General features: G+C 54.2%; 3 protein-coding genes across 5 annotated transcripts in view; 1 reads left to right on the forward strand and 2 right to left on the reverse strand.

Moving 5' to 3' along the window:
* Window positions 1–513: 513 nt before the first annotated feature.
* WRAP73 (WD repeat containing, antisense to TP73) lies at window positions 514–22721 on the reverse strand. 2 transcript variants are annotated; one of them, XM_042951565.1, is made up of 12 exons: window positions 22563–22721; window positions 18840–18992; window positions 18213–18329; window positions 12845–12917; window positions 11495–11598; window positions 10697–10783; window positions 10251–10385; window positions 10094–10171; window positions 2575–2680; window positions 1788–1913; window positions 1167–1358; window positions 514–822 (listed from the first exon to the last, which is right to left on the reverse strand). In XM_042951565.1, exons 1-12 carry the CDS (start codon window positions 22629–22631, stop codon window positions 680–682), a joined length of 1383 nt encoding a protein of 460 aa, XP_042807499.1. In that variant the 5' UTR covers window positions 22632–22721; the 3' UTR covers window positions 514–679. The 2 variants fall into 2 exon arrangements, with proteins under 2 accessions (XP_042807499.1, XP_042807500.1); XM_042951566.1 differs by lacking the exons at window positions 18213–18329; window positions 18840–18992.
* Window positions 22722–22894: 173 nt separating this feature from the next.
* LOC122228219 lies at window positions 22895–26529 on the reverse strand. The gene is made up of 3 exons (XM_042953154.1): window positions 25417–26529; window positions 23551–24122; window positions 22895–22923 (listed from the first exon to the last, which is right to left on the reverse strand). Exons 1-3 carry the CDS (start codon window positions 25716–25718, stop codon window positions 22895–22897), a joined length of 903 nt encoding a protein of 300 aa, XP_042809088.1. The 5' UTR covers window positions 25719–26529.
* Window positions 24986–27970, forward strand: part of TP73 (tumor protein p73) — a 60680-nt gene continuing 57695 nt past the window's right edge. The window contains exons 1-2 of one of the 2 annotated variants that reach the window (XM_042951533.1): window positions 24986–25104; window positions 25443–25511. The gene's annotated coding sequence lies outside the window, so the exon portion shown is untranslated. The remainder of the gene's footprint in view (window positions 25105–25442; window positions 25512–27970) is intronic. The other variant, XM_042951532.1, reaches the window with a different exon arrangement.

The following is a 27970-nucleotide window of genomic DNA, read 5'->3' on the forward strand; positions in this document are numbered from 1 at the left end:
AGTGTGTACGTTAAAGCTTTGTAAACCTGCCAACTTGCTGTGCACGTTCAGGAGGATGCTAGGGAAGTATGGTCCCCTGAGTTCACTCACAGAAAAACCCAGAGTGATGTGCCAACTGTCTAGCTTTTAGGAAGACGAGTCCAGGTTTGGAGCCCTGCTTCAGTCATCACAAGCACCTGAATGTAGAGGTGGGGGGACTCTGTGCGGAGCCGGCCTTGACCCGACGGCCCTGGGGCCGGCAGCTTCTGTCTCCGCGCCCCAGCACGCACCCCATGTGAAAACCGAGCCCGCTCTCCAGAAGGTTCAGTGACCAGGAACGGGGGCGCCAGAGCAGAGCAGGATGTCTGTCTGAGGGGGAAGTTGCTGCTTGGGGTCAGTGACTTTCTGTAAGACCGTGAACCCAAAACCTGAAACAAACCAGAAAACCTTCCTATGACTTAAACCTGTCACGAAAACAAGCATCAGCCGTCTCATGAGTTAGCAAATGTTTATTTTAAATAAAAATTAGTCTCATACCATACATATTTACAGGAATGCTATACAAAAATAAAAGCCGGTCATTTCATCTGGGCCACTGTTGGGGAACACCCCCCGCCCCCCAGAAGCCCCGCACCTTCCCCGTAGCTGCCACGTGCCACGGTGTTCTCTCGTCTCGGCTGGGCCTGGGCACTCGCAGGTCCTACGTGTGGTCACCCGGCCGTCCAAAGGCCGTGCCAACCCTGTCCTCGGTTTCCAGGAAACACAGGCAGAAGTGGTCCTTACTGAGGAGGGCCAGTGAGTCCCCGTTTAAATGCCAGCACAGAGAAAGCACCTGAAAGTCACCTGGAGAAAGACAGGCAGCCGGAGGGTGAAAGGGTGAGGCCAGGGTCCCAGGGTGAGCACGGCCCTAAATCCTGTGGCCGAAGGACAGGCCTGGAGAGACCCAGCTGCAGCCCCAAAGCTCAACTCGGGTGGGCGTCTCTGTGTCCCGTGAGAGCTCGGAGCGGTGGACCCCCACCCGGTGTGTGACGCCGGGGACCGGCCTGAGGTCTCCCTGGATGTGCCGAGAGGGACCGACCGTACACCCGAGGCGGTCGCCCACACGCGCCACGGTGCCCAGGTCGGCTGGGAGGGGCTCATCTGTTAGGGTTCTGCCTACAGCCGGTCACAAGCGCCACCGCGCTCACCTTCCCCAGGCACCTGCACGGACACGCAGCCCGCTGGCGACCACAGGTACACCTTGCCGCCTCCCGTGCAGATGGCCAGCCGGGGCTGCTGCGGGTCCCACTGGAAGGAGCGCACGGGGGACAGCTGCTCCAGCACCACGAAGAGCCTCAGCTTCTGAATGTCCCAGATCCAGACGGCGTTCGGGACACTGTCTGAGGAGGGACGACGCGGACACCCTGCTTCAGTGTCCCCGCCTGCGATGCACGCTGGGGGGGGCAGGCCCCAAGCCCCGTGGACGTGGCTGCTCCGGTGTCTACGAGCCGGACGGTCCCCCCGCCCAGGCTTAGAGCCCACAAGGGCGGGTTTGGCGGTTTTTACAGCCCTCAAAACACGTGAGCCCCCTTCCCGCACGAAACGGGCCGTGGCTGTGGTGGCGCCCGGACCCTGCTCTTCGCCCGACGGCAAGCAGCAGGCGGAGGCGCCGAGACACCGCACCTCCGGAGGCTTCCGTGGGCACAGCCTCCCGGCAGGAGGACGCGACGTGCCGGAAGCCCGTCACCGGGGTTTCCGCTCACCCGGTCTTCATGCCTGGGCACCGGAGGAAACGGGGAGGGGCCCGGCCCGCGAGCGCGGCCACTGACCGCTTCTCGTCGCCAGGAAGTAGCTGTCCGGGCTGAAGGCCAGCGCTCCGATGCCGATTTTCGGGTTCGCTCTGTCGGCAACAGGCTTCAGGGTCTGTAAGGAGACTGGCACGGAGGCGATCTCATCTAGAACACGGAAAGGGAGGGGACAGGAGCCGCTGGCCTCGTCCACTCAGTTCAGACAGAAGGAAAAGAGGACTTCACGTTAACCCATGGAGGAAGATTCTATGGAAACAGAGGCTTAAGGGGACCCGGCCACGGCGCTGGAGCCCCCGTGGCAGGGTCTGTGTAGTGGAGAGGACACGTGTGAGCGGGCAGGGGCGTGGCAACTCTGTGCCTTCCCCTCAGTTTTGCCATACACCTAAACTGCTCTAAAAAAGTCTTAAAAAAAACAAAAAGCCATTGTAAAACTCACGGCAAAAGGTGGTAAGGTGACGATGGAAGGCCAGGTGAGCGGGTGTGCTGGCTGTGTCCCCGCCCCCCCTCCCCCACCCCCATCCGGGGTGCTTACTGAGCGGGGCTGGGCCGCGGACACCACACGACCTGGGGGCTGCTCCCCCACCTCCTGTACCTCGTTAGCCCACCATACCGATGCCGGGACTGAGGCACAGGCCACCTGCCCAGGACCCGCGGCCAGTTCCGCAGCCCCACCCCCTCTGGCTCCTCCAAGGGCATCTTACTGGTCCTTAAAGAACCACCTGCAGGGCGGTGCCTGTCACACTGGGACCACCAGCCCTCCCGACGCGACGGAAACATCCCCCCCCCCCCCCCCCCCGCAGCTGCTCACACTTGGTCTCCGCAGGGGAGGCCACGCCGGCTGCTGCTCTGGGCGGGGGGAAGGCCAGGCGGCCCGGCGCCAGCCGCGGAGTCTTCTCGGCTTCCTTGTACACGACCTGGAAGACACGACAGTCCTGCCACCACCACCGCCCGCACATGACACGCAGGAGCAGAGGCGGTGACGCACCGGGTAGTGGTGACGCTGGACCTGGACGCGAGGCGCTGCCGTTCCTGGTGACGGACACAGAGACGCCGGGCCACCGGCGCTCACTCCCCCGCGGGGGCGCCCGGCGTGGGTCCCACCCCAAGCCCCACCCCGAGCCCGCCCCTCGGGGGAGTGGCCTGTGCTGGCTGCGGGTTCGTACGCGCCCAACCGACCGCTGGCCAGTGAGGACACAAGCATCTCAGTGGTGCCAAGTGACAGACACAGGTCCTGGGAACGAGGGGACATCTGTGTCCTGAAGCCTGATGGGCCCATGAGGCCGAGGCGGTGAGGCAGCCCGGCTGCCCCCTGGCCTCAGAACAAGCTCGGGCTGCAGGCCGAGAGGGCCGAGCAAACCCTTCACGGCCCTCGTGGTTGGCCTGCTCGGCCTCGGCCTCCCACAACCATGGATGGCTTCACCTGCCTGCACCTCCAGCCAGGTCCCACCTCGGGACCTCCGCCCCAGCCTCGCCTCCCCAGCTGTCCCCTCCCCCTCTCCTCCCCTCCCCTCCCCTCCCCTTCCACACAGCTACCTGCAGCCCTACTCCTGGTGGCCTCCCTCATATTTCCCACATGTGGGACAGCTCCCCAAGGTTGGGGTCTGTCTGTCCCCCGCTAAAAAGGACACACATGCCCACCTCAGGCCCTTTGTACTTCATGTTCTTGCTGCCAGAACTGCTCCTCCCTCCGATGCCGTATCACTTCTTCCTGGCCCCTGACCCCGTGACCGTCCCTGCCTGCCCCAGGGACACCTGCCCCCCACTTCTCAGGTCTGCTTCTCCAGCCCCAAACGCCCGGTGCTTGTGGGTGAGGGACCCTGGGTACTCTGCCGAGGGCAGGAACAGACCTGAGAGTGACCCATCTGGGGAGTGGGGAGGGCAGGGCAAGGACACCACTTCGGGTCCTTTGGGAATTGGTTGAGCCGAACATTTGAAATGTTACCGTAACGGAAGTTTCTGGTGATGTGAGTAGCGACATCATCATGAACAATGTAAAGTGAAAAAAGACTTTTTCTACCTCCCTTCTCCAAATGTGGCTCAAATAGAAACCTGCATTCCAGGGAGGGAGGAAGATGGCGGCGAAGGACGACGCTGGGCTCAGCACGTCCTGCTGATCGCTTAGATTCCACCCACATCTGCCTAATTTACCCCGATAACCACGAGAAGACTAGCAGAACGGACTCTCCGGAGCCGAGCGCAGACGAGAGGCCCACGGAAGAGGGTAGGAAGGGCAGAGAGGCGGTGTGTGCTACACACGGACTGGCGGGAGGGAGCCGGGGCGGTGGAGGGGCAGCCAGCCCGCCCGGCAAGGCAGAGCCCCCGAGTCTGGCTGGCAAAAGCGGAGGGGCCGGACGGAGTGTGTTCTGTCAGCCAGTGAGACTTAACATCTGGAAGGTTATAAGCTAACAGCTCTGCTCGGAGAACGGGAGGGCCGGAGGACAACGGAGGGAGAGTTGTTGAGCCCCGGACGACAGAGCGCGGCTTGGCGGGGAACAGAGGCACTGGGAAGCGCCTTCTCCCTCGCCCATCCCCCAGCCAAAATCCCAAAGGGAGCCGGTTCCCGTCACGGAACTTGCTTGCACCGCGCAAACACCCAACGCTGTGCTTCTGCGGATCCATCCCTCCGACGGGTCGGCCTCCCTCCCGGTGCCGCAGGGCTCCTCCTGAAGCGGATCACCGAAGGAAAAGCGAGCTGAGCCTGCTCCTCCCACCCCTGTGCGCCTTGCGGATCCACCCCGGTTAATAATACGCCAGATCCCATCGAAGCAGCACCACCAGCCTGGCAGTGTGCACACAGCCCAGACAGGGGCCACACCACTCCACAGTGAGACCTGCCCCTGGGAGAGGGGAAGAGAAGGTACACACCAGTCTGACTGTGGCCCCAGCGGTGGGCTGGGGACAGACAGCGGCTCTGACTGCGGCCCCGCCCACCAGCGCAAGTTACTTCAGACAGCACGGGGCAAGTGCCCCGCAGTTCCGCGCCACCCCAGGGACTATCCAAAATGACGAAACGGAGGAATTCTCCCCAAAAGAAACTCCAGGAAATAGCGACAGCTAACGAACTGATCAAAAACGATTTAAGCAATACAGCAGAAAATGAATTTAAAATAATAGTCATAAAATTAATCGCTGGGCTTGAAAACAGTATAGAGGACAGCAGAGACTCTATTGCTACAGAGATCAAGGGACTAAGGAACAGTCAGGAGGAGCTAAAAATGCTATAAATGAGCTGCAAAATAAAATGGAGGCGACCACAGCTCGGATTGAAGAGGCAGAGGAGAGAACAGGTGAACTGGAAGATAAAATTATGGAAAAAGAGGAAGCTGAGAAAAAGAGAGATAAAAAAAATCCATGAGTATGAGGGGAGACTTAGAGAACTAAGTGACACAATTAAATGTAATAACATATGCATAATTGGGATTCCAGAGGAGGAAGAGAGAGGGAAAGGTGCTGAAGACATACTTGAAGAAATCATAGCTGAGAACTTCCCTGATCTGGGGAAGGAAAAAGGCATTGAAATCCAAGAGGCACAGAGAACTCCCTTCAGATGTAACTTGAATCGATCTTCTGCACAATATATCCTAGTGAAACTGGCAAAATACAAGGATAAAGAGAGAATTCTGAAAGCAGCTAGGGATAAACGGGCCTTAACATACAAAGGTAGACACATAAGGGTAGTAGCAGACCTATCTACTGAAACTTGGAAAGGAATGGCAGGAAATCTTCAGTGTGATGAACAGGGAAAATAATGCAGCCAAGAATCCTTTACCCAGCAAGTCTGTCATTCAAAATAGAAGGAGAAATAAAGGTTTTCTCAAACAAACAAAAACTGAAGGAATTCATCATCACTAAACGAGCCCTACAAGAGATCCTAAGGGGGACTCTGTGAATGAAATGTTGCAAGGACCACAAAGGACCAGAGACACCACTACAAGCATGAAATCTATAGATAACATAATAACTCTAAACCCATATCTTTCAATAATAACACTGAATGTAAATGGACTAAATGCGCCAATCAAAAGACATAGGGTATCAGAATGGATAAAAAAAACAAGACCCATCTATTTGCTGTCTACAAGAGACTCATTTTAGACCTGAGGACACCTTCAGATTGAAAGTGAGGGGATGGAGAACTATCTATCATGCTACTGGAAGTCAAAAGAAAGCTGGAGTAGCCATACTTATATCAGACAAACTAGACTTCAAATTAAAGGCTGTAACAAGAGATGAAGAAGGGCATTATATAATCATTATAGGGTCTATCCATCAGGAAGAGCTAACAATTATAAATGTCTATGCACCGAATACGGGAGCCCCCAAATATCTAAAACAATTAATCAAAAACATAAGCAACCTTATTGATAAGAATGTGGTAATTGCAGGGGACTTTAATACTCCATTTACAACGCTGGACAGATCATCTAGACACAGGATCAATAAAAAAACAAGGGCCCTGAATGATACACTGGATCAGATGGACTTGATAGATATATTTAGAACTCTGCATCCCAAAGCAACAGAATATACTTTCTTCTCGAGTGCACATGGAACCTTCTCCAAGATAGATCACATACTGGGTCACAAAACAGCCCTTCATAAGTATACAAGAACTGAGATCATACCATGCATGCTTTCAGACCACAATGCTCTGAAGCTTGAAATCAACAACACGAAAACGTCTGGAAGACCTCCAAAAGCATGGAGGTTAAAGAACACCCTACTAAAGAATGAATGGGTCAAGCAGGCAATTAGAGAAGAAATTAAAAAATATATGGAAACAAATGAAAATGAAAATACAACAATCCAAACGTTTTGGGATGCAGCAAAGGCAGTCCTGAGAGGAAAATACATTGCAATCCAGGCCTATCTCAAGAAACAAGAAAAATCCCAAATACAAAATCTAACAGCACACCTAAAGGAGATAGAAGCAGAACAGCAAAGACACCCCAAATCCAGAAGAAGAAGGGAAATAATAAAGATCAGAGCAGAAATAAACAACATAGAATCTAAAAAAACTGTAGAGCAGATCAATGAAACCAAGAGTTGGTTTTTTGAAAAAATAAACAAAATTGATAAACCTCTAGCCAGGCTTCTCAAAAAGAAAAGGGAGATGACCCAAATACACAAAATCACGAAAATGGAATTATTGCAACCAATCCCTCAGAAATACAAGCAATTGTCAGGGAATACTATGAAAAATTACATGCCAACAAACTGGACAACCTGGAAGAAATGGACAAATTCCTAAACACGCACACACTTCCAAAACTCAAACAGGAAGAAATAGAAAGCTTGAACAGACCCATAACCAGCGAAGAAATTGAATCAGTTATCCAAAATCTCCCAACAAATAACAGTCCAGGACCAGATGGCTTCCCAATGGCTTCCCAGGGGAATTCTACCAGACATTTAAAGCAGAGATAATACCTATCCTTCTCAAGCTATTCCAAAAAATAGAAAGGGAAGGAAAACTTCCAGACTCATTCTATGAAGCCAGCATTACTTTGATTCCTAAACCAGACAGAGACCCAGTAAAAAAAGAGAACTACAGGCCAATATCCCTGATGAATATGGATGCAAAATTCTCAATAAGATACTAGCAAATCGAATTCAAAAGCATATAAAAAGAATTATTCACCACGATCAAGTGGGATTCATTCCTGGGCTGCAGGGCTGGTTCAACATTCGCAAATCAATCAATGTGATACATCACATTAATAAAAGAAAAGATAAGAACCATATGATCCTGTCAATCGATGCAGAAAAAGCATTTGACAAAATTCAGCATCCTTTCTTAATAAAAACCCTTGAGAAAGTCGGGATAGAAGGAACATATCTCAAACAGCATAAAAGCCATTTATGAAAAGCCCACAGCTAACATCATCCTCAACAGGGAAAAACTGAGAGCTTTTTCCCTGAGATCAGGAACACGACAGGGATGTCCACTCTCACCGCTGTTGTTTAACATAGTGTGGGAAGTTCTAGCATCAGCAACCAGACAACAAAAGGAAATCAAAGGCATCAAAATTGGCAAAGATGAAGTCAAGCTTTCACTGTTTGCAGATGACATGATATTATACATGGAAAACCTGACAGACTCCACCAAAAGTCTGCTACAACTGATACATGAATTCATCAAAGTCGCAGGATACAAAATCAATGTACAGAAATCAGTTGCATTCTTCTACGCTAATAATGAGGCAACAGAAAGACAAATAAAGAAACTGATCCCATTCACAATTGCACCAAGAAGCATAAAATACCTAGGAATAAACCTACCCAAAGATGTAAAAGATCTGTATGCTGAAAACTACAGAAACCTTATGAGGGAAATTGAAGAAGTTACAAAGAAATGGAAAAACATTCTGTGCTCATGGATTGAAAGAATAAATATTGTTAAAATGTCAATACTACCCAAAGCCATCTACACATTCAATGCAATCCCAATCAAAATTGCACCAGCATTCTTCTTGAAGCTAGAACAAGCAATCCTAAAATTTGTATGGAACCACAAAAGACCCCGGATAGCCAAAGTAATACTGAAGAAGAAAATCAAAGCAGGAGGCATCACAATCCCAGACTTTAGCCTCTACTACAAAGCTGTCATCATCAGGACAGCATGGTATTGGCACAAAAACAGACACACAGGGGCGCCTGGGTGGCTCAGTTGGTTGGGTGTCCGACTTCGGCTCAGGTCATGATCTCACGGTCCGTGAGTTCGAGCCCCACATCGGGTTCTGGGCTGACAGCTCAGAGCCTGGAGCCTGTTTCGGATTCTGTGTCTCCCTCTCTCTCTGACCCTCCCCTGCTCATGCTCTGTCTCTCTCTGTCTCAAAAATAAATAAATGTTAAAAAACAAAAAACAAAAACAGACACATAGACCAATGGAATAGAACAGAAACCCCAGAACTAGACCCACAAAAATATGGCCAACTAATCTTTGACAAAGTAGGAAAGAATATCCAATGGAAAAAAGACAGTCTCTTTAACAAATGGTGCTGGGAGAACTGGACAGCAACATGCAGAAGGATGAAACTAGACCACTTTCTCACACCATTCACAAAAACAAACTCAAAATGGATGAAGGACCTAAATGTGAGACAGGAAACCATCAAAACCCTAGAGGAGAAAGCAGGGAAAAACCTCTCTGACTTCAGCCGCAGCAATTTCTTACTTGACACATCCCCAAAGGTAAGGGAATTAAAAGCAAAAACGAACTACTGGGACCTCATGAAGATAAAAAGCTTCTGCATAGCAAAGGAAACAATCAACAAAACTAAAAGGCAACCAACGGAATGGGAAAAGATATTTGCAAATGACATATTGGACAAAGGGCTAGTATCCAAATCTATAAAGAACTCACCAAACTCCACACCCGAAAAACAAATAATCCAGTGAAGAAATGGACAGAAAGCATGAATAGACACTTCTCTAAAGAAGACATCCAGATGGCCAACAGGCACATGAAAAGATGCTCAACGTCGCTCCTCATCAGGGAAATAAAAATCAAAACCACACTGAGACACTACCTCACGCCGGTCAGAATGGCTAAAATGAACAAATCAGAAGACTATAGATGCTGGAGAGGATGTGGAGAAACGGGAACCCTCTTGCACTGTTGGTGGGAATGCAAACTGGTGCAGCCGCTCCTCAAAAAATTAAAAACAGATCTACCCGATGACCCAGCAATAGCACTGCTAGGAATTTACCCAAGGGATCCAGGAGTGCTGATGCAGAGGGGCACTTGTACCTCAATGTTTATAGCAGCACTTTCAACAACAGCCAACTTATGGAAAGAGCCTACATGTCCATCAACTGATGAATGGATAAAGAAATTGTGGTTTATATACACAATGGAATACTACGTGGCAATGAGAAAGAATGAAATCTGGCCCTTTGTAGCAACGTGGATGGAACTGGAGAGTGTTATGCTAAGTGAAATAAGCCATACAGACAAAGACAGATACCATATGTTTTCACTCTTATGTGGATCCTGAGAAACTTAACAGAAGACCAGGGGGGAGGAGAAGGGGGGAAAAATGGTTAGAGAGGGAGGGAGCCAAAACATAAGAGACTCCTAAAAGCTGAGAACAAACTGAGGGTTGATGGGGGGTGGGAGGGAGGGGAAAGTGGGTGATGGGCACTGAGGAGGTCACCTGTTGGGATGAGCACTGGGTGTTGCATGGAAAGCAAGTTGACAATAAATTTCATAAAGAAAGAGAGAGAGAGAGACAGAGAGAGAGAAAGAGAGAAAGAGAGAAAGAAAGAGAGAAAGAAAGAAACAAACAAACAAACAAACAAACAAACATGCATTCCAGACTTACTATTTTGGGGTTGCTAATGGTGGCTGGGTGCCCGAACTCTGTGATCATTTTCCAAGTCACGTGATTAAGGATGCGCACCTGAGGGGGGAGAGTGCGCGTGAGGGCCCCTGGCGGGCGCCGTGCCCGCAACATCTCCACGTGTGCTACTCGGTCTCACCTTCCCGTCATAGCTTCCGATGGCCAGGAACTGACTGCTGGGGCTCCAGGCCACAGACTTGACGCCCAGGGACCACTCGTAGGCACAGTACGCGGACAAGAGCCGGCCGTCCAAGGAGTAGAGCAGGACCTTGTACTGCAAGAGACCGTGCAGATGTTGACACTCACCCTGACCGGAGCATGGGGGGGGTTTGGGGGGGTGGGGGGGGATGGGGACACAGCCGATGGCCAGCGGGAGGTCAGAAGGAAGACCGGTGGAGCAGGACAGGCCCTCCCGCACAGGGGACAGTGGGGACCTTGGCCGCAAACGTAAGGACTCGCTGGTCAAAGGGCTGGGCTTGGCCTCGGAGCCCGGTGAGCCGACCGAGCCTCCACATTCAGAAAGCCTCGGGTAAACACAGGTCAAAGCGCCCCAACACACAGGGTCTGCCTGGTCACCCTGCATACCTCCAGGCAGGTGTCCCACACTGCCAGCACACAGCCGTTTGGGGCCCACTCGATCCCTGCGAGGTCCTGGGTCTCCGTGTCAAAGTGCTTCCAAAGCAAGACAGAGAAACGTTAAATTCGAAAGTGTTTTCTTGAAGAAATACACATTTTATCACTGACGTTGGGAACACGTTTAGTATTTAATTTCCTTGTACAGAAGCGGACAATGTCCCCAGCCCTGTCCTTCTGTCGTTAAAATCCTGCCTGAGCACTCAGGAGGCCCCAGGCGGGCCCAGGTGGAGCCCACCGGGCAGGACGGTGCCCAGCACCGCTGGCTGTGACGCAGCTCCCGCGGCCTGGCACCGCCCCCCACTCCCTCCCGGTTCCGGCCTGGCTCGGCCTCACTCCTGGAAGATCAGCTCCGCGAGATCCCGCCAGGACACCCCGTGCCCGGGGTCGATGGGGCCACCTCCGTGCTCTGGCAGGAGGGTCACTGCCAGTCCGAAGGCCTCTCCGCACCCACCCGGCCCGTGGAGCTGAGCCCGGCCAGGGGAGGAGGGCCCTGCGCACCTGGCCGGGGCCCCTGGAGGCTGGCCCAGAGCAGACCCTCCCGGGGCAGCAGCCCCTGGGCGAACCGCACGGCCCTGACAAGAGGACAGCAGCTCACCCGATGGCCTGTGGCCGCCCCGCTCACCGGCAGGCCCACCCCCCGGGGCGTGCCCTCCGGTGACCCGCCCTCCACGAGATGGCGCTGCCGCAACCCCTCCCAAAGGTGCCCGGGCCTCGGAGACGCCCCGTGGCCGGCAGGGCACCCCCTACCCGCAGGAGCTGCCAGTCGCTGCAGACGAAGACGCTCACGTGGTCCTGGCAGTCGCGCCGCTCCGCCAGCGCCATGTAGCGGCCGTCCCGGGTAAAGGAGACCCCTGGCGGGAGGAGAGGGACACCCCGCTGCAGCCCCAGGGAGCGGTGAGAAACCAGAGGCAGGGGTCACGGGGAGGGACTGGCGCCCGCAGCCAGAAGGAGGGGCGGAGAGCGAGACCGCGGCCTCGGTGCAGCAGCCCAGGGACCCCCCGACCCCCAACCCCCGACCGGCAAGGGATCTGACGGAAAACCGCAGGAACCGGGCCCCCGAAGAACCACAAAGTGTCACTGAAAATGCAGCTCCTGACGGATCGTCGTTTTTGGAGCACAAATCCTAGGGAGCTCAGCCAGCTTGTCAGCTTCTCATTACACCCAGTTTTACTTTTTTAAAAGAATATCTTATTTACTTTTGAGACCGAGAGAAAGCAACAGCTGGGGGGGGGGGGGGGCGGTGGCAGAGAGAGAGGGAGACGGGAACCGAAGCGGACTCCGCCCCGACAGCACAGAGCCCGACGTGGGGCTTGAACCTGGGAGCGGAGAGATCACGAGCTGAGCCCAAGGCGGACCCTCAGCCGGCCGACTGAGCCACACAGGCGCCCCAACTTCCTACGTGTACTTTTGAATTTACTCGGGAGAAGAAAACGTAAGGTCGGAGTTTAGAAATAAGCTTTGGTTGAAAATGTGAAACCGTATTTTCCGTTCTGTGTTAGTCACAAGGCCCCAGGCCACAGCTCACACTTCGTGAGCCACAAGAACACACGAGGCACTGCTGTCTGCACACATCGCGGCAACTTCACGATTCAGGGATGGGCACCCCACTCGCTCTCCGCAGTCCAACCGAGTCCCGCGGTGGCCGGCTGGGCGGGGCGGCCGCCCTCTCCCCAGCACAGAGACCACAGAGCAGGCCAACAGAAGTCTGGAGGCTTGAAGTGCAGAACTGGGAGGGGGGGGGGGGCAGGTCCTGGGACACACATCAACCGAAGGGACCTGATCCCCAGTCCTACGACAGGAAGGGAACCGCACGTAAAGCCTACTTCTCTGAGGTCCTTTAAACCACTGTGGTTCTATCTTGAAAGGGGAGCCCTTGTCCTCGGGAGACACACACGGAACTATTCACAGACGAAGCATCAGCAGGTCTGGGGCGTAGAGAAAGAAGCTGGCCACACGCTGATAAGCCGCTGAGACTACTGCGCCCGTAAATTTTCTGTATTAAAAAAGTGTCCCTCTCCCCCCCACCCCGCCCCCGCCCCCGGGCCCTGAACAAAAACAACAAGGAAACGGCTTCCAAATCAGCTTCGGCCGACTCACCCTGCTGGCAGGCTTTGGGGTATTTGATGTAAGACACGGACTTTGTGCACAAGGACCAGACAGTTATCCGCAGCTGTCGAGGAGAAGGGGAAAGAGAAACGGTGCAGGTTTAGCAGCCGGGAAGACGGCGGTTAAATCACAGACAGGCATCAGTGACCCAGTAAGAGGTTTACTGCAGAATTAAGAACAGTAGCTGCTCCTGGGTGTCTCCCCCACCCCCCCACCCCCAGTCTCCCATCCTTTAATTTCATGCTCCTGGTGTTTGGTTTTCTTTTTGTAACAATATCGCGTGAGCAACACAAAGTCGAATATAAGTGCATTTAGTTTAAAATTTCAAAGTAACTGCGGTTTTCCTCTCCTAACAAACGTGCAGATGCCGGCAGGCAAGCTGTCCAGGACGGTGGGTGTCCAGGGGACTGAGCGAGGTCAACCTGCTTGGTCCTCTGCCTCAGCAGACTCGTGAGCAGGAGGTGGGGGCAGAAGGGCCCGTGCGGTGGCCTCTCTGCACGGCTGCTTCCCCACAGGGTTTCTGGGGGTGACCGCTCTGTCAGCCGGCCATCCCCTCCTCTCCCGGCCCGCGTGCCTGGCGGGGTGGTCACGGACACCCGTCCCCAGGAAAAGCCCACAGTATAGCTTTTAAGCGTTCAAACACCCATCTACATTTACATCTAATATTGAGGTTCCATGACCCCCTAGATCCCATTAGAGTTTAAAAGGGAATAACCAGAATTTCTTAACCCCGATTCCTAGTTTTGTTTCTAAAAACGGTCTCCGTGCCCTTCCCGTTGGCTGACGTGGCAGTTCACTACTTGACGAGCTTCCAACAGCTGACTCTGAACAAGGACAACACTGGAAAACACACTGACCTGGTTTCCAGATTTACTGTAAAGTACTATAATCAGAGAGTATGCTGTTCGCACAAAGCGAGGCTAATAGGTCAATGGAACAAGACAGAATCCAGAAACAGACCTGCACACACACAGGCAATGGGTTTTTGACAGAAGTGCGAGTGGAAAAGATCTAAACTCAAAACAGGTCCTATGTTTACACTTAGGAGCCCAAACCATAAAACTTCTAGAAGAAAACAGAATAAACTCTTTTCAGATCTTGGGTTGGGTGGGGATTTCTTTAGATGCACAAAACATAAAAAAAACAAAACAAAAAAACCTGATCCGTTAGACTCCATTAAAAGGAAACATTTCTGCTCTTTAAAAGAAGCTGTTAACTAACTGAGAGGGCAAGCTGTAGAAGAAAACACTTGCCAGGCTCGTGTCTAGGAAAGGACCCGCCTCCAGAATATAGTAGAAGAAACTTCACAGTTGAGTAACGTGACTAGCCACCCGGTAAAGAAACGAACAGACAAGTCCTACGATAACGGGCATGTGACAGAGGCCTAATGGCATTAGTCATGAGGACAATGCAAACTGAAACCACAGGCAGGGGCGTCTGGGAGGCTCAGGTGGCTGGGCGTCCGACTTCAGCTCAGGTCATGATCTCCGGGTTTGTGAGATCGAGCCCCATGTCGGGCTGTGTGCCGACAGCTAGGAGCCTGCTTGGGATTCTCTCTCTCTCTCTCTCTCTCTCTCTCTCTCTCTCTCTCTGCCTCTTCCCCATTTGTGCTCTCTGTCTCTCTCTTTCTCAAAATAAATAAACTTAAAACAAAAACAAAAACCAAAACCACAGGGAGACACCACAACACAAGACTGACTAGAGTAGAAAACCACACTGACGCGTGTCGAGGGTCGTGAGAGTGTGGACACCTGAGCTCTAACCTGGGGGGCAGCCACGTTAGAGAGCAGTCGGCAGTTTCCTGAAGCGTTCTGCACGCGCCCCTCCTGGCACCCCCTCCCAGGGATTTACCCGAGTCAAATGACGTGCGTCCCAGCAGCTCGTTCCGGACGGCGCCCAAGGGAAAGCGCCCACGGCCTGCCAGATGGTGGACGGAAAGCAGATGCCGTGTCCCCATGCCACGGAATGGCGCCCGGCCACGAGGGACCGCCGCTGATACCCTCAGTGACAGCACAGCGCTGGGTGACAGAGGCCAAACAGAGCCCCCCACGCCACGTGGCCCCACCGATAGAGAATGTGGACAGCAAGCAGGCAGTGGCTATCCGGGAGCAGCGGTGGGCGCGGACGGGGCTGTCCACGTTCCGGCTGAGCTGCGCGCCTCAAGGGGTGAATGGTGCTCGTCGGTGGTTTTAACTGGCTTTGTGGACACGTAAGAAAAAGGTTTTCGGCTTATTTTTTTTTGAGGCAGCTACGGGCTGTTTACAACACAGACAGACACTGAAATTTAAGGACACGGGAAGGTGGAAAAGTAACAGGAGTGAAAAAGAAAAACCACGAGAGCCACAGGCTAGGCGAACAGCTGACAAAACAGGTTTGTGAGGCAAAAAGATCCACGAGGGACAACGAACGATGAGTTACAATCAAGGTTCCACTGGCGTGAAGACCTAACATCCTCAGTCCGAGCGCAGCTGGTAACAGCACCCCACAAGTACAGTAAACAAACCGACACCACAAGGGCAACGGGAGGGGGCAGCCCCACAGACACCGACACGCTACACACCCGGGGGCGTAAACAGTGCGGCCCGGCAAACCGGCGTGCCAACAGCGGAAGAGGAAGGAAAATCGGAAATTTTACGTAAACATAAAGAAATTCAGTTCTTGATAAACGTCGTTGGGAAAAAGATAGACGTGGATCCCTTCCTCACACCGCACAGTCCACAGGAACCTGAAGCGCATATTAATCAAGTGTGCGAGAGTGTGCATGTGTGTAAAACAAGGTATGAAAGCACTCAACCTCACCAATAGTCAGGAAACGACAAGTGAAACCACAATGCACTTCCTCTGTAGCTCCACTGGCCTGGCAGCTACCTATCTATCACCTATCTATCTACCTACCTACCTATCTATCTATCTATCTATCTATCTATCTATCTATTTTTGAGAGAGACAGAGACAGAATGCGAGTGGGTTCGGGGCAGAGAGAGAGGGAGACACAGAATCTGAAGCAGTCTCCAGGCTCCGAGCTGTCAGCACAGAGCCCGACGCGGGGCTCGAACTCACGGACCGGGAGATCACGACCCGAGCTGAGGTTGGACCCTCAACCGACGGAGCCACCCCCGTGGCCCCGAAGTTGTTTTTTAAAATTAGATTCATGCTGGGGCACCTGGCTGGCTCAGTTGGGGAAGTATGTGACTCATGATCTCCGGGTTGTGAGTTCAAGCCCCATGTTGGATGTAGAGATTACTTAAACAAAAATAAAACTTTAAAAAATAATAATAGTAAATAAAATTAGACTCGTGTTGTCAGGAACTTGAATGAACTTAGAAGGAAATTAGAATTTCATTCTTTTTTTTTTTTTAATGTTTATTTAATTTTGGGAGAGACAGACTGCTAGCAGGGGAAGGGCAGAGAAAGAGTGGGGGGTGGGGAGGAGACCGAATCTGAAGCAGGCTCCAGGCTCTGAGCTGTCAGCACAAAGCCTGACTCGGGGCTCAAACTCACGAACTGTGAGGTTATGACCTGAGCCAAAGTCAGACGCTTAACAGACTGAGCTCCCCAGGCGCCCCAGGGCTGGCAGTCAGTTTAAATCCTGGTAAAAAGCTCTGGAAAGTCGAATGCCATCTACTATAAGCAGGCAGTCCCCCAGGCTACCCCCGACAGGGTGCCTCAATATAGGTCACGTACGATATACTCCCGGCACCGTGGCCCCTACCCCCTTGAACACCGGCAGCAGCAGAGGGCAGAAGGGTGTGCCGTGACTTCGCCTGCGAGGAACAGCAGAGTGAGCCACGCCTTCCAGACGGACGAACACCGAGGGCGAAGGGAACCACCCCGGAATACAGAGGACGAACTCGCGTCAGCAAACTTGAAACAGATGCAAAGCAAGCAACAGTGTATACGCTCGTTGTGCATGCGCACACGTGCACACACACACACACACACACACACACACACACACACGACCCAAAGGAAAGCAAGAACGGGTCGACACAGAACGCAGGGTCCGTCCCGCCTCTGTGGGGCATGCAGGCAGCCCTGCTCTGGGCCTCGGGGGTGGGTTGGGGCACACAGTGCTTTACCCTCGGGGACCCTGTGCAAAGGGCCTGTCACATTCGTGTACGGGAGGCAGGGAGGCCCTGGCACACGCCCGTCTGGACACTGGATTCTGGCCCCAAGAATTCTAATCACGAAGACTGTCGGGTGAGGCCGTATAAACAGTTCAACACGTCTGAAAACTTCCAAGTTGCAAGCGTCTTTAAAAGGCCAACGTGTGCAGCTCTGGGTCTCGGTCCACTTTCTGTCTGACTCCGGATTTCAGCTCAGGTCATGATCTCGCGTGAGATCGAGCCTCTCACTGGGCTCTGCACCGAGCATATGGAGCCTGCTCAAGACTCTCTCTCCCTCCCTCCCTCTCTCTCTGCCCCCCACCCCCACTCTCTCTCAAATTAAAAATGAATGAATGAATGAATGAATGAATGAAAAGTCACCATGTGCACCGCAAGGAAACCAAGTGCCCTGTGTCCTGCTCAGTCTCCGACAGCCTGTATGAGCAGACACCACATCAAAAGCGGGTCTGAAACCAAAACAGAAGGTACGTGAAGCCTCACGGCCGTCTGAGGCAGCCGACTCAGCCGCCCCCTCATGGCTGGACAGAGACCTTCTCCCACATGATGCCAACTTGAAAAAGACCCGATGATGACATCCCACAGGGTCGCCCGGCACCCTCACGGCTGGGCACAGACACTCGCCCTCGCCACACGCACGCACTGTCCCCTCTGCAGCCTGGGGCGGGGCTCCTGCAGGGCACCGGGCAGCCCAGGCCTGGGGGTTCGGGCCCACACACTGGGTCATGACAACCCCTCAAAAGGCGCACATCGTTAACGGGATCTGCGCATTTTTCTGTCTTTGAAAACAACACTGCTGACACCAAAGACCTTCTACCCCAACACCTTATATGTGCAAATTCCCTAACTTTGTGGGGGGGAGCCCCAGCGAGGCTCGGACAGGACGCAGCAGTGACCGCGGTCACAGGTCAGGCATCTTAAAGATGTAAAGCTGATCGTAGTGAATTCATCTTCTACCGCTGAAGTACAGGAACTGTTTAATTCTTAAATCCTGTCATTTAAAACCCGCGTTACTTTTCCTTAAATTTGGGCAGAAAGATCATATAACAACCGTGTCGACCTAAGACACACATCTTTCTCCGTCTCTCCCTCTCTCCCCATATATGTATATCTGAAAGATACACATCGTTCTCCAAAATTCACCCGCCTGACCGCTACCCAGCAACTTCCGGAGAAAGGCGCGAGGAGTCACCCTCCTCTGCTCGACGACGTGTGCCCGGGGCCTTTGCACTTACGTGGAACTCGGTTGTGTTGAGGATGTGGCGGCCGTCGGGGCTCCAGCAGGAGGCCACCAGCCCGGCCGAGCCCTCGTCGATCCTGCAGTGCCACTCCGGCTGCTCCAGGGACCACACCTGGATTCGCAACGGACAGAAACGCAGACCCACAACATGAGCGCACGCGCGTCAAGCACGGCACACGGTCAGGACACAGGGCGCGATTCCACATCCGCCACGAGGCAGGGCTGGAGCCGGACCGCGGCACAAAAGCCACGCTCCCGGGGGACCTCACAGTGTTGGTTTTAAAGCCCTTCGCCAGCCCTCCAAGCTCCTTCGGGGAAACTTCAGATCTGCTAGAAACGCATCTTCGCGCTTCCCCAAACCCGTGGGGCCCAAGCTTCTAGACAGCTGTCTGCGGACACTTCCTCTTACTGAATTCTACCTGATGACACGTTAAGGCTAGTTAAGTGTTTTCCTGTTTTCAAAGTACTTAAGCTATTAGGGAACTGTTATAATTTTAAGAGGAAACCGGCTTGAGCCGCCTCGCCTTTTTTCTCAAACTACAAGGGCACAGAAGAGGCTGGATCCTTCCCGGGGTCACCCTCAGGCAAGAGCCCCTGGCTCGGAGCCCCGCGGGCGGCGCACCTGAACCTGCCCCCGCTTGTACATGGCGCACAGGATGAAGAGTCCGTCCGCCGACCACTCGATGTGCTGGATCTGGTCCAGGCACGTGTACAGGTGGAGGATCTGGAGGGTGTGCACATCCCGGACCACTAAGCGGTACTGGACGCAAGAAGCCTAAAGACGGGAAAAAAAGCCCACGATGGTCTAACAGTCTCAGGGAAGGCAGCTCAGGAGTCGGTGCTCCCCGCCGTCCAGGAATTCTAGCTCCCTCTGTCCTTCCGGATGTATTTCCTGCCTGGACGGCCTCATGTTCCCAGACTGTCACCCCCTCTAAGGATAAGGGTTCACGAGAAGACAAGGTTGAAATACACAAACTATGTGTTGACACTGCTCCAGGATAAGACGTTCTGTTAAAACTCTCTACTAGGTCATTTTTTACTTTCTGACTCGCGTATTAAAAACTAAAGCAGGACACAGCGTGGGACCAGCTCTTCTGTGAACTAAGCCAGCACTCTGCTGCTTTAACCACCGGCAGACAAGGCACAGGGAGTGCGGACGGGGGCCTCAGGGTCCTTGGTGAGAAGGACCACGGAGACGTAAGGACGAGGCAACAGAAAAATACGTATTTGTCCCTGCCCCCAGGCCCTGGCACAGGACTCCTCGGGTCCTTGAAACGTCCTGGGTGGTAGGAGCGTCTTTTGTTCTAACGAGGCACCTCTAGGTGGGCTCCTGGCCACCAGAAATACCAGCCATGATTAGAAGCTTGGAATGTTCAGTCCCACTCCCCCTTCTCCAGAGAGGGGAGGAGGGCTAGAAGCGGAGTTAATAATTCATCACGAGGAATCCTCTGTAAAATGCCAACAGGACAGTGTTCAGAGAGCTCCAGGCCGGTGAACACAGGCACACAGGGCAGGTGACGCACCCACCCCCACGGGGACAGCGGCTCCTGCACTCGGGACCCTCCTGGACCTTGTCTTCTGGATCTCTTCACCTGGCTGTTCACCTGGATCCTCTCTGGTCTCCTTTAGCACAAGTGTCTGAGTTCTGTGAGCCACTCTGGCAAATCAGCCGAACCCGAGGAGGGGCCTGTGGGAGCCTCTGACTGGTGGCCCAGGCAGACAGAAGTTGTGGGGAGCTCGAGGACCCGCAGCTCTGGCTGGAATCTGAAGTGGGGGGCACAGGGGCGCGTGGGGGGGCACAGCTGGTGAAGCGCCCGCCTTCGGCTCACGTCACGATCTCACGCTTCAGGAGTTCCAGCCCCACATCGGGCTCACTGCTGTCAGCACAGAGCCCGCTGCAGATCCTGCCCCCCTCTCTGCCGCACCCCTGCTCATGCTCTTTCTCTCTCAAAAATGAAAAAAATAAATAAATAAATAAACAAGAAAATAAACATCAAAAAAAATGCAGTGGGTGGGCGGTCCACCTCGGGTCTCCAGGGGGACGGTGCCAGAATTGAGCTGTGTGGCACCCGCTGGTGTCCTGAGGGCTTGTGTGCTGTGACACACCCCCAGCTCCTGGCAAACGTGACGGGAAGTGTCAGCAGTGCGGCGAGTGTAACAGCAGCCGCGGGACAGCAGAGGTGAAGAGCAGCAGCAGGCTGACGCTTTCCCGACACAGGAGGGGACGCAGGCAGGTTTCTCTTCCACTGCGGGGACTTATTCTGAGTACTGACCGTGAAGATGTTTAAGCGTTAATCCTGTTTTCTTGAAGAGGCAGTCTGTGTCCACGTTTGTTAATAATATCCATATCTAAGCAAATTATTTGCGTATACTTATCTGATTTTAGATTATATTATAGTTTAAAAATCAAGAACTGGTTTTAAAAAAAATTTTTTTTAATGTTTATTTATTTTTGAGAGAGGGAGAGAGGGAGAGAGGGAGAGCGAGCGAGCAGTGGAAGGGCAGAGAGAGAGAGGGAGATACAGAATCCGAAGCAGCTCCAGGCTCTGAGCTGTCAGCACAGAGCCCAATACTGGGCTCGAACTCATACACCCCGAGATCATGACCTGAGCCAAAGTCGGACGCTTAACTGACTGGGCCACCCAGGCACCCCAAGAACTGATTTTTAAATGTTAATTGCTTCATTCTTATCAAGATCAAACTCAATTATTGGTTTGTGTTTTACAAACCTTTTCCTTTCCTTTTCCAAACCTTCCTTTTCCTTTTGAAAAAAACCTCGGGGCGCCTGGGGGGCTCCTTGTGATCTCGTGGTTTGTGAGGGAGTGTGAGTTCTGTGAGTTTGAGCCGTGGGCTCCATGACGCTGACGAGGAGCCTGCTTGGGACTCTCTCTCTCCCTCTCCCTCCCTCCCTCCCTCCCTCTCTCTCTCTCTCTCTCTCTCTGCCCCTCCCCCACTCGTATGCTCTCACTCTCAAAAATAAAGTTTAAAAAACACACCTCATGAGTTTTCCTTGTAAAAAGGAGAAGGGGAGGGTAACTTTAGCTGAGAACATGTGTCACATTGTAGCTTTGTCATCAGTTACAATGAGCTCCTTAAGACAGGGAGTATGTGTCATGGCATGGAAAAACCATTATCAGATCTGTTGCAAGATATTAAAAACGGCAACACAGACCTACTTTCTTCAGGATTTAGGATAGAGCTTCGAAGAACAAGACTCCAGTAACACCATATTTCCACCAGGGTGGAGAAGCCAAAAAAAAAAAAAAAAAAAAGCACCAAAATGAAGCAAAGGAACATAGTCTTTCTCTTTATAATTCACTGGAATTTTCATAGACGATTTTTTTAAACAATGAATTTATGGGGAGCATTTCAAAAAATACGCCACGGTTTCTGGGGGTGAACTTTAAGCTGAAGACATTGTGTATCTCTTAGCAGAATGCTAATTTATGTATTTAGGATAATACCTCCACAAAGGAGTTCCAGTTTCAAAGAGCTGGACAAAGAACAGGAATGTTCAGGTTCAAACTGAAAAGTCATGAAGCCTCGGTGAGTTAACATACAGAACTAAACAGACACACTTTTTTTTTTTTTTTTTTTTTAACAGACACACTTTCTATAAGGCTGATCTTTTCCTGAATGGACTTCCAGTGCCAATCATACAACCAGGTCCCGAGGATACACACTGATGATGCTGGTGTGTTTCCTGCACAGACTGGCTCAGAGATTTCAGCAGCATTTGGTCGCCCCCCTCCCCTTCCGTGATGAACAGCTCGAATCCCAATCGTTCGAATAAACAGCAGTGCGGACGACTGGACTCATCCGGGCAGAGACTGCTGGTTATTTCAATCGCTTATTTGCCATATGGTGGGGGGCGGGGAGGGCTGGCAAAGACAAAGTCCCTGCACCAGGTTACAGCCAACAGAACTAGGTATGTCCCCCCATGTGTCAAAATAACAACAACGACCTGATATCCTCTGTACCCTCAAATGTGTGACGACAACACTGCCATTACCTGCCTCTGACAGATGGAAACTGGGGTGTAGGGAGGCTGGCACCTGCCCATGCCCCATTCCCCCGGAGCCCCTGCTTGGGGCATCTGTCGAGTCCCCAGCCCCGGTGTCCGCCCGGGTCACGTGCCCTGGGTCCCCTGCTCCAGGGCGCCTGCCTCGGTGTCCGCCCGGGGCCCCCGTCCGAGTCCCCAGCCCAGGGTCCCCTGCCTCAGGTGTCAGCCGGGGTCACGTGCCCTGGGTCCCCAGCCTCGGGTGTCAACCCGGGGTCCCTGCTTGAGGCCCGCACCCGCGGACCCCCAAGCTGCCCCCTCCTCCCGGGCCCCGCGGCCGCTCACCAGGTACTTGCCGTCCGGGGAGAACTTGCAGAGCAGGCCGGAGAGCTTGAACACCTCGGAGAAGTTCATGGCGGCCTCCGACCCCCGGCCCCGGGCGCTCCACTCCCGCCCGGCCTGCGGCAACCGCCAGCACCGCGACCGGAAGTGACGGAGGGCGGAAGCACCTCGCGGCCTATCAGGGCCCCGGGTGACCGCGCAGCATTGTGGGGCTTGTAGTTCGCACGTTCCCGCGCCGCCGCGCTTCTCGCCACCAGGGCGATCCGCCCCTCAGCGAGGGTTGACACCGAAAACGCGGGACGCGCGCTCAAGTTGAATTTCAGGCAAACAACGAATCATTTTTGTGGGAAAATGCTCTCAGATACTGTATGGGACAAACACCAAAAAAGTACCCGCTTATCTGAACTTCAAATGTAAACGGGCGTCCTGTGTGTCCGCTTACGTTTGAGTGTTTATACTTACACGTGAATACGCTTAGATGTAACTACGTTTACGGACACCTACGCGCTTCTATCTAAATACGTAATAGTGTATATACACACATTGTATGTTATACACGGTGAATAAGTACGTATTCGTTTTCTGGGTTTTTTTTTTCTTTTTTCTTTCTTTTTGGCTGAATTGGGCAACCCTGCCTGCAGGGAGGCCCTCGCCTCCCCTCGGGCACTACGCAGATCTGGGGAGAATGCCTTCGGCGTTTGCACCCGCGCGGAGGAGAGGGAGAGCGCAGGGCGCGACCCGGGACCTGCCCACGCAGGACGGCGCGCGCCTATGTCAGCGCGGGTTTTGCGCACCTTGCTGGCTCCCCCGCGAGTGCCTTGTCCTCTCGCCCTCTGGGAACCCCTGGTCCTCTTCCCCCGAAGGAGGCTTGCCCCATGACCCGACCAGGCCCTGCCAGAGCCTCCGCAGTCTACCGGGGCCGGCGGACCCAGACACTCACTCTCGCCCCTCCCTTCTGAGAACCCAGACCCAGCCTGGGCCCTCCCCACACCTCTGTGCTCACAGCCCCCGGCCTGCAGCCTGCCGACGTCCCCCGCCACCCCCCTTTGGAACACACGGGCAGGGGATGCGTGCACGCGTCCAGCTAGGCGGTACCAGACTTTTCTGTGCCGGGCCAGCTCCATCCGTCTTTGTGTCTCCAGCCCGCGCGAATCTAAACCAGTGGGTGAGCAGTAAAGGTGGGTGGAAGTGAGCCAGGTCCGCCGGGTGAACGCGGACCCAGGCGGCCGGAGAACCCAGTTTGCACCAGCCCGGCTCGTACGCAGTTCCACAGGCGACACTGACACGAGGGTCACGCGGGCCTGGGGACGCCGGCTCGGAGGCCGATAACGGGTCCCGAGAGCACCGGAACGCAGTTCACGGCAGGTGCACGCCGCGAGAGCCTTTCCAAACGTGTCCTGCGGGTCGGGTTCTCTGGCCAAGGACCCGCCCAGAGTGGGTCCAGACCCGTGGAGCCGTGGGTGACACCGGTCCGAGGGAAGACTCGGCCCGAGGCCGGTGTCTGAGCGTAGAGAGCAATTCCGAGTGCACGATCCACGTGTCGCCGTGGACGCCCACGCGCACCTGCGCGAAGAAGAGAAACCAGCGCTGGGGGACGGCAGGCGGCGGCCAGGGGAGGGAGGGAGCAGGGTGCGCGCCGCGACCTGGGAGTGTTTGCGTCACCAGATCCTCCCCAGGGGCCAAGGGACACAACCTCCGCCCAGGATGAGTGTGGGCTGGGGCCAGACAGTCGTTCCCAGAGGGTCCCTGCGGATCCGTAATGCCGAGCGGAGCCGGGGAGCGGCCGTGACCTCGGCTCGGTGTCAGTATAGATGGCGCGCCCTCCTCAGAGTCTCACTGGAGCCCCACGGGCGCAAACGGCCCCACCCAATCCCCTCGCCCTGGGACCGCGCCCCTCACCCCTGCTCCCGGCAGCGAGGGCGGACACTCCGCGGACCAGGACGGCTCTTCCCCTGCTCCCGGGGGTCTGAGCGCCCCGCGCACGGAGGAGCCCAGCGCCGGTGGGGGCGGGAGGGCCGCCCGGGGTGTCGGGAAAATGCGGCGTCTGGGGGGTGGGGTGGGGCGGGGGGAGCAAGGCGTCGGGACGCGGAGCCTGCTTGGCTGCCCGCCCTCGCTCCCGCGCGCCCTCGCCCGCGGCCCCCAAGCTGGCCGAGGGTCGCGGTCCCCATCTCGCCTGCGTCCGGCCCGGGGTAGGCGGCCCAGCGGGCTCCGCAGGGGCGACGCGCGCCAAAAGGCGGCGGGAAGGAGGCGGGGCAGAGCGCGCCCGGGACCCCGACTCGCACGCGGCCAGCTGGGGGGGCGGGGCGCCGGCGGCCACCTCGGCCTCGGCCCGGCCCCGCCGCCCGCGCTCCTCCCGCCGCGCTGAGCGGCCCGCGCTGCCTTCCCGCCCGGCCGGCGGCGCCAGGCGCTAACTTCCGCGGCCGCCCCTGCCCGCGGCGCCTCCCCTCCGCGCGCGCATATAACCCGCCTGGGCCGCCCGTGCCCGCCGTGCACCCACTGCCGGGCCGGCTCCGGCGTCGATGCCCCCGGGCTCCGACTGCACCAGGTAGGAAGCGCCGCGAGCCCGCGCGAGGGGGCCTGGGCGTGGCGCCGCGCGGCCTGCGGGGGCCGGAGCGCGGGGCTGGGGGGCACACGGGCTCAGAAGCTAGGGGTTGCGAGGAGGGGTCGAGCGTGCAGGAGCTGGGAGAGAGGATGACGTGGGGCACCCCTCCGGGGTCCGACCGGCCCCTGGGACGCCGCGCGGGTGGCAGGGAAGTGGCCGGAGTTCAGCCCGCGAGGAGATGGGGGGAGGGGGGGTGCCTGCCAGCAGTGGCTCTGGGGGGAGGAACAGCGTCGCTGGGATTCCCGGAGGGCCTACCTCCAGCTGACCCCTCTCCACCCCAGCGTCTGAGGGGAGGCTCCGAAGGTGACGGGGAAGAGGCCGGGTCGGAGTGCAGGTGCCGATGGAAGTTGGTGAGCGTCCCTGTCGCTGACAAGCTCCTCCCCGCCGGTGCCCTCTCGCTCCGTCTGCACCCAAGACGGCTGTAGAAATCCGGCCGCGTTACTCCCCGCTTCCCCGAGGCTGAGACCCAGTGCTCCCCTGGACCCCGGCGCTGGGCGTGACCACCAAGCCACATCCATGGGGTCAGTCACTAAAGAGCCAGGGTTCCAGAGGGACATCTCCAGGTGGTTCCGAGCTGGCCAAGGGTGCCTGGTCTGTCTTCTGAGCCTGTTTCAGGAGGAGCAGAGTCAGGCCCCCGGCCCACCCTGGGGAAGCAGCTCCTCTGTCCTGGCTCCCTCACTCCCTACCCTCCTTCCCTCGCATCCACTGTCCTTTCAGCCTTTGGAGGGAGGGAGCTATCCTTACTTTCTTACTCAGCTTGCATTTTTGTCTGGTCCCTAACCGGATATGCAGAAAGTGTGCACATGGCTACATAAATAGACCGGTGACAGGTAGACCATTGTCAACCAGCAAGGGACCAGGGAGACAGTGCATGGTTAACTTCTGACCGGAGGTCAATCGGTCCCAACGATTGTTTATTAAATCACTGGACATTTGGGAACCGTTAGCACAATGGTTTGGTTCTGTTTGCTCTCCTTGGTGCTGTTTATTTGTATAGACTTCATAATCACCTTTGGAAGAAGACGAGTACAGAAATGTATCGCATTCCCAGGCTGGGGTCTCCTGTTAGGTCCAGCCACCCATCTTTTGATTTACCCATTAAAGATGAAAAGGCATTGCACTGAGAACAATTTGAGATTTTGCAACATGCGAATTCACGGATTGTGCGTGTGATTTGAAAAATACGAGGCTGCGGGGCTGTGCCTGCTCAGCTGCCTGTCGGCCGGGGCTGCCGCAGGTGAGCTGGCCTGGCAGCTGGCACTTGGAGATTGTCCGCAGTGCTTATGCCCTACTCGCTGTCTTTCTAGTGAAGGCCATGGGGAACAGGGTCGTCTCTCCAATTTCTGAAGGGTAGCCCATGGGAAGGCCAGTCTGAGACAGAGATGAAGCAGGGGGATGTGGAAGTCAGAATGCTGGGGTTCGAATCCCCTCTCCCCAATTACAAGGCAATGCCTGCCTTTCACGAAGTGGCTCGAAAGTGATGGCGGATGGTTCCAGGTGCCGCTGCCCAGCTGGGAGAGCCAGGAGCCGGGGCGTGGGGGCAGCTCTGGGGCGGCCAGCAGGTCTCCCCTGGGAGGGAATGGAGTGGCTGGCATCCAGGCAGGAATCTGCCCAGGGCTTGGGCGGAGGCTGATGGCCCCCAGTCAGGGGCACTGCCTCCAGGATGCCTCAGTTGGGGATTTATTTATAGAGTATGCCCCACCCACATCTGGGAGTGGATTTGTAACATTGAGCACATGCGAAGACACAGCTAGGGTGGAGGTGGAGAGCCTGAGGACATAGGGAGAGAGGCAGACCTTCACCCCCTGGGTTCTGACACCTGAAAGGGAACCAACTCATGTCATGGGTGGGAGGGTGGGTGGGGCAGCATGTTCATCCACGTGGGAGACAGTTTTGAGGGGAATTTACCCTCTAGATACTTGTATGAAAGACGTCACTAACATGAAGTAAAATAAAATAAAATAAAATAAGATAAAATAAAATAAAATATAAAATAAAATAAAATATAAAATACAAAATATAAAATAAAATATAAAATAAAATAACAATAAAATAAAACATAAAATAAAATATAAAGTATAAAATAAAAAATAAAATAAAATATAAAATATAATAAAAAATAAGATAAAATAAAACATAAAATAAAATATAAAATATAAAATAAAATAGGGGCACCTGGGTGGCTCAGTCGGTTAAGCGTCCGACTTTGGCTCAGGTCATGATCTCGCGGTTCGTGGGTTCGAGCCCCGCGTCGGGCTCTATGCTGACAGCTCAGAGCCTGGAGCCTGTTTCAGATTCTGTGTCTCCCTCTCTCTCTGCCCCTCCCCACTTGCACTCTGTCTCTGTCTCAAAAATAAATAAAAATTTAAAAAAATTTAAAAAATAAAAAAATAAAATAAAATAAAAATAAGATAAAATAAAATATAAAATAAAGCATAAAATAAAATATAAAATAAAATATAAAAACAAAATACAAAATAAAATATAAAATAAAACAAAATATAAAATAAAATAAAATATGAAATAAAATAGAATAAAATAAGGGGGAAAAAAGACGTCGCCCACACGGTGAACCTCCGGTTTGCCAGAAAGGCAGAAACATTTTCCAAGTGGGTTTCTTCCATCCGGCCCCCACGAAAGGGGAACGTATGCCTTTATTTCCCAGTTTGGGTATTTCTGTGGGAGTGGCGAGTCAATGTTTTTAAAATATGTCATGTTCCGATGTATTACCTTCATAGAGCAAGAAAAGGGAAAGGAGCACATGGCATCTCCCTCGCCACCCTAGGGGTCTTCTCTCCAGGTGGGACCG

This window comes from Panthera leo, chromosome C1 (genome assembly GCF_018350215.1).
Source record: "Panthera leo isolate Ple1 chromosome C1, P.leo_Ple1_pat1.1, whole genome shotgun sequence".
NCBI classification, from domain to species: domain Eukaryota; kingdom Metazoa; phylum Chordata; class Mammalia; order Carnivora; family Felidae; genus Panthera; species Panthera leo.

Excerpts from the sequence above, each read along its gene's own strand:
- WRAP73 (XM_042951565.1), bottom strand. The coding sequence starts at position 22,631 with ATGAACTTCTCCGAGGTGTTCAAGCTCTCCGGCCTGCTCTGCAAGTTC. Across the intron at positions 18,993-22,562 it reads CCCCGGACGGCAAGTACCTG|GCTTCTTGCGTCCAGTACCG; the intron begins GTGAGCGGCCGC and ends TCCCGTCTTTAG. Across the intron at positions 1,914-2,574 it reads CTCCCCTGCGGAGACCAAGT|ATGAGATCGCCTCCGTGCCA; the intron begins GTGAGCAGCTGC and ends TCCGTGTTCTAG.
- LOC122228219 (XM_042953154.1), bottom strand. The coding sequence starts at position 25,718 with ATGTCCCTCTGGAACCCTGGCTCTTTAGTGACTGACCCCATGGATGTG. Across the intron at positions 24,123-25,416 it reads TGGAGAGGGGTCAGCTGGAG|GTGCGCGTGGGCGTCCACGG; the intron begins GTAGGCCCTCCG and ends TTCTTCGCGCAG. Across the intron at positions 22,924-23,550 it reads CGGGGGCTGTGAGCACAGAG|TATCTGAGAGCATTTTCCCA; the intron begins GTGTGGGGAGGG and ends TGTCCCATACAG.